A 15,694-nucleotide genomic window follows, 5' to 3' on the forward strand; every position below is an offset into this window, starting at 1 on the left:
AACCCATGCTCATGATCCCCATCCCTCGCTGCTGCTCGCTTGTTGATAGGTGGTATGTATCTTGATAGTTTCACACCCTTAACCTATGCTCATGATCCTCATTCCTCGCTGCTGCTCGCCCTGTTGACAGAGCGTAAGTGCCTTGATGGTTTCACACTCTTAACCCATGCTCATGATCCCCATTCCTCGTCTGTTGACAGGGGGTAAGTGCCTCAATAATTTCTGGTCCTCGACTCATGCTCATGATCCCCATCCCTTGCTACCGCTCGCCCTGTTGACAGAGCGTAAGTGCCTTGGTTTTTTTTAGTCCTCGACCCATGCTCATGATCCCATCCCTCGCTGCTACTCGCCTGTTGACAGCCGGTAAGTGCCTTGATAGTTTCTGGTTCTCGACCCATGCTCATGATCCCCATCTCGCCTGTTCACAGGAAGTAAGTGCCTTGATGGCTTCACACCCTTAACCCATGCTCAGGATCCCCATTCCTCGCCTGTTGACAGATGGTAAGTGCCTTGATGGTTTCTAATCTTTGGCCTGTACTCATGATCTCCATCCCTCGCTGCTGCTCACCCTGTTGACAGAGCGTAAGTGTATTAATGGTTTCTGGTCCTCGACTCATGCTCATGATCCCCATCTCTTGCTGCTGCTCGCCCTGTTGACAGAGCGTAAGTGCCTTGATTTTTTTAGTCTTCGGCCCAAGCTCATGGTCCCCATCCCTCGATGCTACTCGCCTGTTGACAGAAAGCAAGTACCTTGATGGTTTCTAGTCCTCGACCCATGCTCATGATCCTCATCCCTCGCGGCTGGCTCGCCTGTTGACAGGAAGTAAGTGCCTTGATAGTTTCACATCTTCAACCCATGCTCATAATCCTGCTGCCCGCCTGTTGATAGGTGGTATGTATCTTGATAATATCTTGTATCGAAATGGTACTGAATAGTATGATGATGTTCACTTGTTTTCATAGCCCAATGTAAGCATTTTCTATTCTCTCAGATGAATCGAATCATCATTACTCATATAATGCATAGTTCGTTGAGTGTCCATCCTTGATGATTTATTTTCCATATTCATTTATATTTCTTGTCCTGTGCAGAATGTGAGTCATTTGATCCTTATAACGCGAAGCATCAAATGTATCAATCGTTTTGATTCTTTCGCTATAGGATGTGAGTATCTTCCAATCGCCAAAGGTTCTTCTAGTCACATAATACCTTGTATTCATCACGTGCTCGCAGAATGTGTGTTAATCATGTCCTGTCTGAAATGATAGTACTCCACTGACAAACCATCTTATTTAGCTCGTACGTCCATGGATGGTATTCACCATTATATAGTGATGCTCATCAGGTTCCAACCCCTGACAGTTTGTAAGTTACCTGAGCACAGCAGTCATGGTCTACAATCTGGTAGTTGATTATTCACAACTGTCGTATCAACCAAATAGAACGTGCGTCTCTGTTATTAATCAAATGTTAATTTGCCACCTCATGACTCTGACATTCGTTTCCCGCAGGAGGCAAGTGCTTTGCTCTGTGGAGTTGATTCTGATACCCATACTTTCAACCTGTGGCTAGGCCATAATCAAGCGAGAGGACATTATCCGCCTTCTTCGACCTTTGGTAGGTCGGTTTTCCACATTGATTCTCAGCGCTGTAAGAGTGCAACAGGCTGCAAAAGGTTCATCAGTCGCGAATCAAATAATTCAGACTGGCATTGGTTAGTTTCTCACCGCATGATCAGTTATAGTCTTGATGACAGGAAGCAGCTACTATTATCGTCCTCGAGTACTCCGCCTTTCTCCCGAACCACTTGGGGGACTTGGAGCGCGTCGTCGAGTCTGCCGTGGACTACTACCTGAAATCTCCCACGGCTGTCGCAGTGGAGAAAGGAGCGAAAGAGATTTCTCGTCAAGGCTACGACAGAGAGGAACTGGGGAAGAAGATTCTTGAGTTCATTCTTGAAAATCGCTTGTGTACGTCCCTCGCTTGGTTTGTGAACCTAGAAGTCGAAACTTACTGACAGCCTGCAGCAAAGGACTTGACTGAAAAGAAGTAGATGATGCTCGAGCCAAGTTTTCTGTTGTTCGATGCATACTATGCGCTTGTATTTTGTACGATACGAAGCACGCCAGTTTCAACTCCTGAGGCCTGAGCGGTGCAGACTGTGATGTTTCCTTGTTTCTGATGCTATTCCTCATGCTATCATGATGTACTATACTTGGCACTCCAGTTTTAATTGCTGAGCGCTGCAGGCTGTATTGAGTTTCAACACCCGTTTGTCGTATTTCATCATATCGCGTTCTGTTTGTGCTATGTAGATTTAGGCTTGCACTCGTCAAATAATTGTTGTTCATTCTTATTTTCAATCATGATGTGCCACATACGTCATGCGTCATGCGCGGGACTAGCTGGTTTGAGCCTGAAAATATCTTCTTTATAAGATGGGGCGTCTCTACTATGGGAGAGCAAGACTGATCTGAATCGAATGATAGACAGATTCAAAGCTGAGGTTTCGCATTAAATTGATGTGCAAAGACTGGGAATAATACTAGGAGAACAGCAGAATGTGTGGCACACGCCACGGCAACCGCATTGTCGTTGCATGACTAGACTCTCAAGTCGCTGGATTTGAAGTTGAAATAGAGAAAGGTTGTTGAAGGGCAGGCCGAGGAGCTGAGCTGGAAACATATGGTCGGATCGAATGTCGGACAGCTGAGATTTCACAGGAAATTGTTATTGTTGTACAATCGAGATATCAGCAGAGTGTGGCCCGTGCCATGGTGATGACCAAAGCACAACCCACACTTGGCCCACACTCTCAAGTTGCTGGTTTTCGAATTGAAACAAGGAGTGTTCGCTGCTGGGGAGAATTACGAAACAGACTTATTACTTTTAAGCAGGGAAGGGAAGATGAATTGCTGCGGCATTTGCCGCTTCCTTCAGGAACTACTAGTTCAAGTCACATCAACAAAAAAATCGTGCATACTTACTGCAAACCACATAACAGGCCAGTAACTCTTACTACAACTGTTTCCTGTTGTCATGAATACAACGGTTCAATAACCTTTCATGGAAAGTTTCCTTGTGCCCATTCTGACTCACTCCAGGTCTGCGTGCACATTTTGTGAGCAGTTAGTCAGTATCGTTGTCATATTTGCGCAGCACGAAGCGAAGTCCCCACATCTGAGGTCAGTCTCATACTGCAATTTGACATTTATTAAACTCTTGACCTTGTAGTCCTCAGACTTAAGCTAAAACTGGACGACCCTTCTAATTCACGGTGGGATTCGACTCGGAGATTTGATTCTCAACGTTACCGAAGTCCGTCAATTTTCTTCTGGTCTCGCCAACTCCAGTTTCTGGCAGTGCCGCAGGCTCAGCTATAAACATGGTACGACAGAAACTTGGTTATTGTGCTATATAGCTAAAGCTATAGGGTCGGTGAATATCCTGTATTCAAGACAATATTATGGTATAAATCCGTTCGAACGTCCATGGCAACCTAAGGAATGTCCTTCAGGTACCGTGTTTCAAGACAACTGACAACTGCTGTTAATCTGACGTAGTCATGTTGCAGTAATAATAATCCTGTTGCAAACTGAGATTGACCGCACTGTTGAATCGAGTAGTGGCACTTACCGTGAGCGTGTAGCAACAAGATGTTACGTAGCCACTTGTGCAATTCCCCGAGTAGCATTGGCACTGCTCATCATCCACACTCCCCGGTTCAGACGAATCCTTTTGCAACACAGGTAAGCACAGGTGTCTTTCTACGCTCATGGATCATTCTCACCTCCGCGCAGCAACGAAGTTGGCCATCACCACAACTGACATCAACGACCATAGCATAGACTTGGCAAAGGAGAAGGAAGATAGCAGAAATCGTGAAGATGCGAACATACATGTCGATGCATAACAAGGTCGAAGCGAGTGCTGTTCCATGTGCCTTTTAAACCTGTCGGCCTCGGGGTGAACGCTTCCATTTCATCACGGAGCCAGTGACACTACAAATTGGGCAGTGTTGGTACTGGAAGTTTAAATTTGAATGACTTCATGTCTGATGTCACTAGGCGCTCCCCGAGGGCTCCCCGAGGCTGCATGGCAGTGGCTTCATAACTGCGGCCCTTACAGCATGGGTGGAGACGGGTCGCAGGTGCCCACATGTTACCCTTCCGAAGTACTTCGGCTTCCAAAGCTCCCAAAAATAAGGTGCGTATGTTACCTGATCTACGGCAGAGGTCAAGACTTCCAGCACCGCTCGGTGAGGTCTGCTCGTGTACATATAAGGTTAAGCACCTTTCCATCGCGTGTCTACTACTGCCCACCACGCCCGACCTGCAGTCTCCCGCTACCTACCAGACCACTCGGGTAAGTGAGAAGTAAATTTGCAGCTGATGAAGTTTTCCAGGTCTTGTCATTACGTTCTTTTGTTACGCTGCACGCACCTTGTTTTTTTCGGGAGCTTTATGGAGCCGAAGTACTTCGGAAGGGTAACCAGGCGGCGGGCACTCAGGTTCATTGTTAAGATTAACCGCGTCTGGACATCGCCGAAGCTCTATTTTTACAGACAACCTGGACAGCTCCATATATACCTATTGTTCGATCCATTCAGTAAAATTTACAAACAGCGACACACCGACGACGATGACCGTGGTGGAGTGGTGGAGTCCTATCTCAGCCAATGGCCAAAATCCGAGAAGTCTCGTAAGCCACAAATTCTAGCTCAAACGAGATTAATCGGCAAGCAAATAGGGCTTGAGGCCACTGTGTACGTACTACTACGTACCGTGAAGCTGCCAGTGGCGTTCGATCATCGCACTAATTTCATATCTGGGCCCAAGCACCAGTATAGTGACGCGCTTTACAAAATCAAAAGAACCAGTGGCGTATCGCAGTACTGCCTACATAGTTGTAACCCGATTTATCCCGTGACATGGACAGCGAAACAGGCTATGTCAGGTGAGCAATCTCTACATTGATATCACCCGTGTCCAAGGGCAGCAGTGATCAGAACAGTTAGGGAGAAGCAAAGGGTAGTAGATGCGATGGGGTGTACTGTCTGTCGATGCCTTTTGGATATTTGGCTCTGCCGTATTTGACAACTACCCCAGAGCAATTCAAGATCTGAAGAGAAATCGCCGACACAACTTTGATCAGGATATATAGACCAAGACGATCTACACTTGGCAGGTGGGATGCTTGAGGGCAGCCGACGGCGCTGCGCATGTCTCGCCTTGGTTTATCTTCTCTAGCTAGACCTTTGGTTCAGACGAGAATGATCATTTGTTTTCGAAAAGGCGAGTGCATTGCTGAAAAGTGGTACTTTCGTCTGACACCTTTTTGCATCAAGACGCTGCGAGCTTCGTTACGGCTAAACTGTGGAACATCCTGACGAGCCAACAACGCTAGTACAGTCTTTTTTGTATCATATCATCTGGCCTGGACCTGTCTTGTTCCCAAACATCCTGTCGAAAATATTGCACCTCTACTCGTCCGTTTGATAGCAACATAAACGGGGGTGTGATAATGTTTGGTATTTGCCATTGTCGTGATTATTTCACAACTATGGCACTAATGGTCGCTCATGCACTTAAGTAGACACATCCACAGTATTTAAGCACGAGATACCACCGTGCAATTGCATTCACCACGTCATGCTGTGTTGCTGCAGCGTGCGCCTGTCTCGTTCTTTGTTCACTACAGTACCATGGCGACTTCTGCTTCGTCGTTGGTCTTCAAAACAGAAGCAGGCGATAGGAAGAGCTTTTGGCGATACGACGGATTTATTGCCACTGCAGAAATGTGGGATAAGTATTCGTGTCAATGAGAATGAATTTCGGAGCATGGTGACCCACACTTTCTTGGCGCGGACCGTCCTTGACCTGTGAAAGGATCCATTTGCTGACGGTCAATTGTATATGGATTTGTCGAGGGTCAGATCTTCAGAACGCGAACAGACACGCTGTGTCTATTTACGGAGACGAACGGAGGACAAGACTGCAAACACTGGATTCAGTGACTTGCCACTGTAGACACTGTTGAACAGAAAACAGACGACCGAAGACGTGTCCTTGTAAATATTAATACTGCACTCACTTGCTTCCGCAAAATATTAACTGAACTTGCGCTCTTGCAATTTTAGGATGACACCTCTCGTGAAAGAGCATACATCGTGGGGGTGTGCGAGAGGGTTGCAAACCTTTTAGAGAATTTGGTGAGGCGAGTCTTCGTATTTACTCCTCTGCACATTATAGTATACTTGGTCACCCGTGGGTGACTTGGACCCGTACCCCCTGCGAATTCAACCACCAATCCACCCATTTCTCCTCACCCCAATGCTCTGACCTGGCGGATGCGGGTAGCCCTCTGAAAATTCTGGTATCTATGGTTGGGTGGTCAACCCGTGTCATACTCGCATGACCACGCAAGAATTTCAGAGGAGCTGGCCAGGGCATTCCAATGGATCAACGAAGGATACTATAGGTTGACTCTGATTGGTTGAACATATCCCATACTGACGTCCTCGTATTTCGTTTCTACACATCATACACTTGGTCACGGCGGGTTTAACCACAGTCCACCCACACCCGCGATGCTCTGACCCGGCGGGTGGATGCGGGTAGCATGATACGCCGGGTCAACCCTATGTCATGTACAACTGTCGCGGGAATTATGCGATGAGGATCTGCAACTCACGACAATGATAGCCAATGCTCAGTAGTTCTATGCCCAATTCCCAATAGACCTTGGCTGCCAATCACGATAAAGATGTTGAGCGCGTTTGGTACCAAGTCGGCAGCGGCTAGTTGGAAATGCGAATGTCCAGTAGTTCCATGCCCAGACTTTAGCTGGCAATATCTGCTGGCATTGCAGTATTATTTGTATCCATTTAGAAATAGACCACGTACGCAAGAGCAACATTCAGCACATAAAAGCTAGCCGTTTTCCTGCTGTTTATACCATCCCATATCACACAAGTCACTTGGAAAAAATGCGTTTCTCCTCTGCAACTCTCCTCGCCGTCGCCGCTGCTTTAGCATCAACAATCTCTGCCCTGCCCGCCGACACGACTGGGGCCGAAGTCAGTTGTCCCAAGTCGTGCTTTTTTGACAGTCAATGTGCCAAGTCTAATTGCACTGACGGGCTCTGCGTGAGTATCAGTAGTTTCCCTGGATTTGATACATGACTTACCTATATGGCAGGACTTTTTTTTCTGCCACTGAGGGCAGTAGAGACGATGAATATCAAGTGGAATTGGGTGTTACAGTTGTCAGTTAGAGCTTCACAACTTGTAATCGCGTGGGCAACACGGGTGCAGGAGGAACATATATCGATGAAACAGTGGCCATGACGGAGACCAGATGCAAAGATCCAGCCATTACCTGAGAGTTGCAAACAAGCTTGGCGTCCACACTTTTGATGAGGCCGCGGGAGGAGATTCAATAATCTGGTACTCAATTCCCGCTATAAGAGTCCTCCTCAATTGCTGCCCTAAACACAGCTGTTCTTGGTGTTTTGTTCGCACGGCCCTTAGTCTCTGGTCAAGTCTTAGCTGTAGGCTATGATAGCTATAGCTATGGGGGGGCTGGGTCTATTCTTATGTGGTGTCATGCCTTGAGCAAATATATGTTGGAGCTTGGATGTCGACGCGAAGCCGGAGATTGAACATTTGGAATGCACTGCTACTATACATGACCGGACCCTCATGTTCACCCTCTTTCCTCAGTCCGTTATCTGGGGATAGAGGGTGCGTCTCTCACTTTGTCTCTCACCCGCCGTGCACTAACTTGTACCTAAGTCTGACTTAACGTTGGGCTCTAAAAGGTTATGAGCCCTGACTCCGCATAAGGAGTCAGAACCTCTAGACGCACAGGGGACCCTCGAAAGGCTAGCCAGGGCATTCCGATGGATCAACGGGGGGTACTATACTATGTTGATTCTAATGGATTGGTTAAACATATCCCATACCGACGTCCTCGTATTTCTTTTCTGCACATTATACACCTGGTTACTGCTTCAACCACGAGTCCACCCGCACCCGGCGGGTGGATGCGGGTGGCCCCATGATACGCCAGGTCAACCTATGCCATACCCGGCACGACCACGGAAAAAGAATTCCATAGGACATTTGAAAGGCTGGCCGTATTCCGGTGGATCAGCGGTGCACGCTTCCTGCAAATTATACCTATTACTGTAAGGAACCATACTCAGGACATAAAAGCAAGCTGTCTTCGTACTATCCCGTCAGATTCTGATCCCACATTACGTTCTCACTCACAATGCGTTTCTCCTTGGCAATGCACCTTGCCCTTGTTGTTGCTTTGACATCAGCGATCTCGGCCAAGGCCATTGACGCTGACACTCAGAAATGTGACTGGTTTTGCCACCACAGTTCACAATGTAACACCTGCAGTCGTAAAGTTTGCGTGAGCTTCTTTATATCCTGTATTTGATGACATGACTCACTGGAACGGCAGTACTGGCACATGTGCTTTGTGGGTCGTATTTCTTCTTTCACATTGGTGCAGTATGATTCGTGACACTGACGCGTGAGTTGCTAGTAATTGGTGGAATCAACGAAGGTGCATGGGGAAAATTTACACTGTGGGTTTACTTACGGCCATTTGTATATCGGAGCTGATGTGAAATTTCGTTCGCTTTAAAATGTTAGATAAGACGTGTGATGACACAAAAAAAAATACTATCGAGGAGCGTGCACTGCCAGCGATTGTTGCTCCTGTAGAATCTCTGTGGATGGGCCTGTAGTTTGTACAATTACCAGTATAGCTAGATGTTGCTTCCAGTCCTACGAAGTATACAAGTGAACGCGACAGATTCTTGCTCAGTACACCAATAGTTAATGTACAGCTGTCGCGATCGAGGATTTGCAACCCACAGCGACGATCGCCAATATTCAATAGTTCTACACCCAGTTCCCAATAGACCTTGGCTGGCAATCACAATAACTCTGAGATGTTGAGCGTTTTTGGTACCAAGTCGACAGCGGCTGGTTGGAAATGCGAGTGTCCAGTAGTTCCATGCTCAGAATTTAGCTGGCAAGATCTGCTGGCATTGCAGTATTATTTGCATCCATTTGAAGGTAGACCACGTATGCAAGAGCAACATTCAGCACATAAAAGCCAGCCGTTTTCCTGCTATATTATCCCATCCCGTATCACACGAGTTACTTGCAAACAATGCGTTTCTCCTCTGCAGCTGTCCTCGCCGTCGCCGCTGCTTTAGCATCAACAATCTCTGCCCTGCCCGCCGACACGACTGGGGCCGAAGTCAGTTGTCCCAAGTAGGGTATAGCACGGGTACACCCGCGGGTCGGAAGATCAACACCGTACCCGTACCCGTCAACACCGTACCCGTACAGATACGGGTACGGTATTACCCGTACTAACCCGCGGTATGGCAGCTTACCCGCGGTGTTGCATTTACCCGCGGGTACACAAACAAAAAATAGTGAAACTACGTAGAATAACCTTATCCAACGCTCTCGTCCTCTCGTTTTCTTTTCTTCAGAGACTTCATGATCTTAGTAAGGTCCTCGGGCGCTACCAGATCACAGCAGAGCCATGAGCCAAGACAGAGGAATGCACGGGTTGATGCTGGAGACAAGCGGTTTCGAGTAAAGTGCAGAAGGTGCCGGCCTTGCGAAAATACATGTTCAACTGCAGTTGAGGTAGCTATGGTGTGTGATACATAAGCTGTGATGCTAGCGAGAGCGATGGTGCACAACCTACCAGGAATACTAAGGTAATCAAGTGCCATCCGGTGCAAATTTGGATATGTCTTTTGATTATGGAGCCACCATTGCAGCGGGACTTTGGTATTCTCCACTGGTTGCCGCAAATAGTTGTCAAGCTCATCTACTAGAGATGCCGCTATGCCAAGAGATATGTCACCAAAGTCATCAGCGCATTGTCGCACCTTGTCTTCTGCCAAGACATGTGCAGCTGGAGTCGAAGGTAAGACCTGGTCTTTGTAACGATCTATGCACTCTTCTCGAATGAGATTTTCAGGCAGCCTCAATTCATTCATCTTCCCATTTTTGTAGTCGGAAATATTCGAGCTTCAGGCCAGGGTGGAGAACTAGCGAGACATGGGTCAGCACAAACCACCTCATATTGAAACAATTGACAACTTATGCTCACCTGTTGCGATGCGATACTGTGTTTGAGTCATCAGTCATTTTCCAGTATCTATCCATTTTCTTGCGAGCAAGTTTCATCGCAGCTTGGATGGCTGGTTGGAACCCCTCTTTCGTCTCAACATTGCTCATATGGCTATCGAGTTTGTCCATTGCAGGTATGACTGCATAGACACTGGCCGAGTTGCGTGAAAAAAAGAGGGTTGCTTCGACCTGTGGAATGATAAGCTTAACACGTTTTGCAACATTGTCTGCCGCTATGGACTGCGGACTCGATGATGATACATCTGAAGTTTCTGAACGCGTAGACTCGGCTGATCGAGGCCGTCTGATTGACCATAATGATGGAGTGAATGGAGGGAGTATTGAGAAATGTAGAGTTAAAGTGATGTATATCGAAGCAGGACAGGCGGGACCTAGACAAAGGTGTGAATATCTCAGTATTCGCATTGAAGACTCTCTACTAACAAATTCTATACCTAGATTATAAGGTGCGTGCGTCAGGTACTGTGATATAAGATAAAATGGACTGAAACATTAGAGGGCGCGAGCCGACGTCGACAGGTCGCTCACCAGTGCCCGTTTTGGATGCGCATCTCCCCTTGTGCCTGTTCTTCGGCCATCCCGTCCTTTCCACTCTCGGTTCTATCGGAGACACCCGTAAACATACCCGTATACCGTGCTAACGGGTACGGTATGACCACGGGTACCACATCTCGACACCTGTACCCGTACCCGCCATACCCGTGACCCCCATACCCGCGGTGTGGCCCATACCCGTGCTATACCCTAGTCCCAAGTCGTGCTTTTTTGACAGTCAATGTAACCATTCTGATTGCTCTCTCGGGCTTTGCGTGAGTATCAGTAGTTTTCCTGGATTTGATACATGACTTACCTATATGGCAGGACTTTTTTTTCTGCCACTGAGACGATGAATATCAAGTAGAATTGGGTGTTACAATTAGGGCTTCACACCTTGTATCGCATAGGAGAGATGTGTGCGGGGGTAACATATGTCGATGAAACAGTGCGTGACTGTGGTCATGATGGAGACAAGATGCGAAGACAAGGGATCCAGCCAAGACCACCGTCCATACCTGTTAGCCCTACACGAATAAATTTTGGTGTGGTATGAACTAGGCAACGAGGGGACTATGATCTAAAGAGTGTAGAATGGAAAGACGTGTCAGAGCGCAAATAGTCGGTATAGTATGAATAGACGCCGGCTCGGTGTCAACCGTTATGCTGTTGTGTATTTGCAATCATTTGCTGACGTCATTTTACCCGGATCCACATCTCTTCCACTAGGGGTTCGCTGTGCAAACTTATGACCTTGCTCCGGAGAATTTTTAATTCGTGCGAAACGGGTTACGCAACTTTTCGTCCTAGGACGAAAAATGCCGTCAAGGCAAAATAGACCAACGCAACGTGCAGTATCTCGTTCTACAAGTACCCGATTGCCTTGTGCTTTTGACAGTTTGACACAAACACGACTTCCGAGCTCGCAGCCTCGCACTCCACAGAACAACTTTTTGCCATTCCTCCGAATCCCAAGATAAATAAGTCGTGTTGGGCCCTTCTCGTGCTTCTTTTTTAAAACTACTGCCATGTTTATCGGATGTGAATCAGGTTCAGGCTGCGCGCTGAGCGGATCGAGCACTTAGCAAAGATATATAAGATGTCAGTGTGTGATGAATCCTTTTCTTACTCTGTGATCCCTTCCTAGCTTCTCAGGCCTGAAAAGGCGCGCTGACCGTGCGCGGTTTGTTTTCTATAGACTTGACCGTGGTCTTACAAGCCCCGTAGTCGCGACGGAGGGATCACTTCGAGTTTATTTTTCGGCGTCTGACTTTTGGTCTTTTGATCCTTATGTATAGCGTCTTTGGCTTTACAAAGGTCCTTACTTTGTGATCGGTATGCGTTCACTACAATAACATTTTCACCGTCCACCTGCACCTGTTTCATGATCAAAATACTACCCTTTCGAGTGATATTTGTCTGGTCTCCGCACAAACTCGCCATATTCGTGGGAATCGGGTCACGCAAATTTTCGACCCAGGACGACAAATGCCAAATAGACCAACGCAGGATCTAGCCGCTCTGTCATCGTGCTTAGAACTACTTTTTGCCATTCCTGTTCAAAAAATATCTTACGTCGCTCAGTGTCATTACAGGCCTCGTCGGACATCAAAAATCTGTGTCACTGAATTGTAAACCCACTGTCAACCAACAGTCTACCAGGAGCCCCTCAGAGGATGCAAGGTTAGGGGTCTGTTGAATTGTGTCACTGATACTCATCCGCACCGTAGTATTTCAGAACCACGATGTGACTACAACCATTTTGGACAGCCTCAGGATATCGGATATAGTCGCAATGAGCCTGTACTTGTCGGTGCATGAGAATGTTGGGCCATGAGGTGGTTCGGAGAAGATTGACACGGCTGTTGGAACCATTCGCGAGGCATCGTTTGTTGACTTTCCTCTCAGCCCTGAAGGACGCTGAGGGTGTGATAACTGGTTCCACTGTATGGGCCATGGTGGAACACGACGAGGACTACATTAGAAGGGATCTCAACATCATCGTCCCATACTGAGCATTCGCCGCCTTACACAGAGCAGTGGAGGACATGTTGGGATTTACACCCATCTCGAGTGTACCCCATCCAGCTCTGGCGCCTAGCATCGGCAGATTTTGCAGATATGCGTGTCATGAGCGATTTATTACGCTGTCTGCATCACACGAAGGGGAGTCTGTCCTACACATCATTCTCAATGCCCCAACGACTGCGGATATGCTGTTCATGACCACCGGTGGAGTGTGTTAGTGGAGACAGGAACGGCCTGGCTTGGGAGGTCCTGTGGCAATCTGTGTCCTACATACTGGCACCATGTCGAAGAGAGACACCTCCGGGCATCCATTGATTGGAATGCAGAAGATTCTGTAACCAACGTGTTCCACAACGTCGACATCGAATGGCGGTTGAATACGGTGTGCATCAATCCAAAATGTCCACATCGTGTAGAGGTGATGTCGCTGAACTTTGAAGGTGTTGGTGCGCGCAACCGTGAGTTATGTTAAATTCATCCCGCCTGAGATACGATGTCGCAAACCGGTGAGCAAGGATATGGGCATTTGCTAGATGATGCTAACCTAGAAACGCCGCGAGCGGTTTAAACAGAAATCAAGGGTGTATTCTATGGAGCAGGCTGCTACCGGCCGTTCCTCGTGCCCATTCCAGTGCGAGACGGGGTGGAAAGGTCCCCCACACTGGACGATCTCGACGTGAGCTATTGGGTGAAACAGCGGGACCTGTACGAATGCACAGTGACACGACGCCACCTTCGTCGCACCTTCAGTGGAGTGCCCGGGTTCAATGTGACCATGGATGGAAAGTATACATTGTACTTTGAAAAACGTCAGCCTTTGATGGCTCCAAGCTGCGTCCTTAGAAGAATGGGCAGCATGGGTGGCTGTCGAGAGGCGCTTCATGGGAGTGTGGTACTTGTCAAGCAAACCAGAGACACTCCAAACGTCATCGTGGATATGACGAAACAGGATCAATTTATGGCCAATTTCCTGATATCAAGGTATGCTTCAGAGCGTTGCAGATCACGACGGTGACTGAAGTAGCAAGCAGTGCATTACATTATGGTGTGTTAGCATAGAAATAAACAATGGCCTTAGTGTATATACAGAACTACAGAGGGTTTCGTGATCTACCTCTGAAGCGGAGATAGGAAAAGGATAGATCCGGCTTACTTGGGAACTGGCATGTCAGCAGCGCTATGATTCTTTTTCGACGCCAACATTCCATTCTAACTCTGTCTACCAACATTTTGATTTTCTTTGTTGACAATGGCAATGCAAGATATCGTGTCTGAAGACGTTGCACATGTCATGCAATTAGCGGAGAGCCTCACGATGAAAGAGATCATCAGTCAAACAGGACGTGGAGCTTTCACCCGAGCTCAACAACGTAAGTGGGCCGATATGTTGTCCGTCATCGAAAAATCCCCTGCTTTGCAGAACTCGATCGCAGAAGCATTCAAGCGCAAGCAGCACGCCCGTGCCGATCAGAAGACAGAACACATCAAATGCGCACGATTGACTGTTCCCACCCCTCCTCTTGACTCAGCATATGATTCGTTTCTTCAGGATGTCGATGAAACGGTGAAAGAGAAATGTCTAGCCAATTTCATTGATCGCACAGGAAACGTACCACTTCACAAAGTCACCTGCGTCGTTTGTGCTGGTGAGTACTTCTCTTCGGAAACTGAACTTGTCGACATCGCCAATCTTTCCAACCTTCATCTTCTTGTGCCTTCAATACAATGTCGCCATCCCGCTCAAGAGACTTTTAAATCCATGTTATTGTATATGCCTGCCTTGATCAATCCCAACGGCGTTCCCAGTGGTCATGTTTGTTCGGCGTGCATGCATGATTTGCACCACAATCAAGTGCCGTCTCATGCGTTGGCTAATGGTCTTTGGGTTGGAGAGGTTCCACCAGAACTGGGCATTCTCACTTTGCCAGAACGCCTTCTTATAGGTCTTCATTTCCCCTGCAGCTTTCGTTATCAAATGTACCCTCAAAAAAAGGGAGCCAAAAACTGGGATACATCGGCTCTGAACAGCGGCATGCGTGGCAATGTCTCGACCTACCGTCTCAATACTCAAGACATTTGTGCCATGATCGAAGGCAATTTGTTTCCTCGACCACCTGACATCCTATCAGCTACCATCGGAGTCAGTATCATAGGCCCAAACAATCTACCTGCTCGTTGTCTACCATCCATCCTTTTTGTCAATCGACTGCGTGTGCGAGCTGCTTTGTCATTTTTAAAACAGCACAATCATCTTTACCAAGGCATTGTCATTTCCGACGAAATACTTCAGTGTCTGCCTGAAAATGGTGTTCCTTCCGAATTATTGTCCATCATCAAGTTTTCGGCCGAGGTTGATTTACTGGAGCAAGAAAGAGAAGGATATGTTGTCGAAGATGAGGATGCAGAAGGTTCGTTTGCTCATGTTCACTTTGTTCTTGTCTTCATAGTCATGTCACAGTCACTTCGTATTTCGACACTCATGTTAGCGTACAAGATATAGTCGACGATGATCTAGAAAGTTCCCCAACGAGTCAGTATTCATGTCAAATAGCTTCTCTCTTGCTCAACGCCGGTCTGTGTCATCAGTGAACTCTAATGTCTTTCCTCTTCAAGCTCATGGTGTCGTCGATTCAGAGGTACAGGATTTACCCAACAATGAAGTACTGGCTCATGCTCTCGCCAATACTTCAGCTTGTGGCCACGAAGTATACGCGGTGAAATATGGGTCGGAATTCGTGAATGAATATGCCCGTCGTAATGCCACTGGCGATCATACGAGTGGAGACTTTGCACACCCGAATCATCTTCTTGGAGCGTTTCCTTGCCTTTTTCCATATGGTATGGGAGGTTTTGAGATTGACCGCCCTTGTTCTATCTCGTATGAGAACCAAGCGAAATGGACCATGAGATATGCGGACAAAAGGTTTAGGAAA

The 15,694-nt window shown here is 47.4% G+C and overlaps 3 protein-coding genes across 3 annotated transcripts; all 3 read left to right on the plus strand.

The window, feature by feature from the left end:
• Nucleotides 1-317: 317 nt before the first annotated feature.
• On the plus strand, nucleotides 318-2,054 carry F5147DRAFT_767483 (uncharacterized protein; the record flags this gene model as incomplete). Its single annotated transcript, XM_041440898.1, has 6 exons — nucleotides 318-363; nucleotides 429-501; nucleotides 1,513-1,519; nucleotides 1,574-1,715; nucleotides 1,765-1,971; nucleotides 2,029-2,054. The coding sequence occupies 6 exons, from the start codon at nucleotides 318-320 to the stop codon at nucleotides 2,052-2,054; spliced, it is 501 nt and encodes a 166-aa protein (XP_041298827.1).
• Nucleotides 2,055-4,315: 2,261 nt separating this feature from the next.
• F5147DRAFT_666490 (uncharacterized protein) lies at nucleotides 4,316-5,588 on the plus strand. Its single transcript, XM_041435164.1, has 3 exons — nucleotides 4,316-4,957; nucleotides 5,156-5,295; nucleotides 5,349-5,588. The coding sequence occupies exons 1-2, from the start codon at nucleotides 4,393-4,395 to the stop codon at nucleotides 5,248-5,250; spliced, it is 660 nt and encodes a 219-aa protein (XP_041298828.1). The 5' UTR covers nucleotides 4,316-4,392; the 3' UTR covers nucleotides 5,251-5,295; nucleotides 5,349-5,588.
• Nucleotides 5,589-12,781: 7,193 nt separating this feature from the next.
• On the plus strand, nucleotides 12,782-13,776 carry F5147DRAFT_647870 (uncharacterized protein; the record flags this gene model as incomplete). Its single annotated transcript, XM_041433246.1, has 4 exons — nucleotides 12,782-12,970; nucleotides 13,054-13,219; nucleotides 13,334-13,742; nucleotides 13,764-13,776. 4 exons carry the CDS (start codon nucleotides 12,782-12,784, stop codon nucleotides 13,774-13,776), a joined length of 777 nt encoding a protein of 258 aa, XP_041298829.1.
• Between the last annotated feature and the right edge of the window lie 1,918 nt (nucleotides 13,777-15,694).

The sequence above is a fragment of the Suillus discolor genome (genome assembly GCF_016758755.1).
Source record: "Suillus discolor strain FC423 chromosome Unknown F5147scaffold_3, whole genome shotgun sequence".
NCBI classification, from domain to species: Eukaryota; Fungi; Basidiomycota; class Agaricomycetes; order Boletales; family Suillaceae; genus Suillus; species Suillus discolor.

Bases quoted from the DNA above. Each gene is read 5' to 3' on its own strand.
- F5147DRAFT_666490 (XM_041435164.1), top strand. From the start codon at position 4,393: ATGAAGTTTTCCAGGTCTTGTCATTACGTTCTTTTGTTACGCTGCACG. The intron at 4,958-5,155 runs GTGAGCAATCTC...AACTTTGATCAG, and splicing joins AGCGAAACAGGCTATGTCAG to GATATATAGACCAAGACGAT.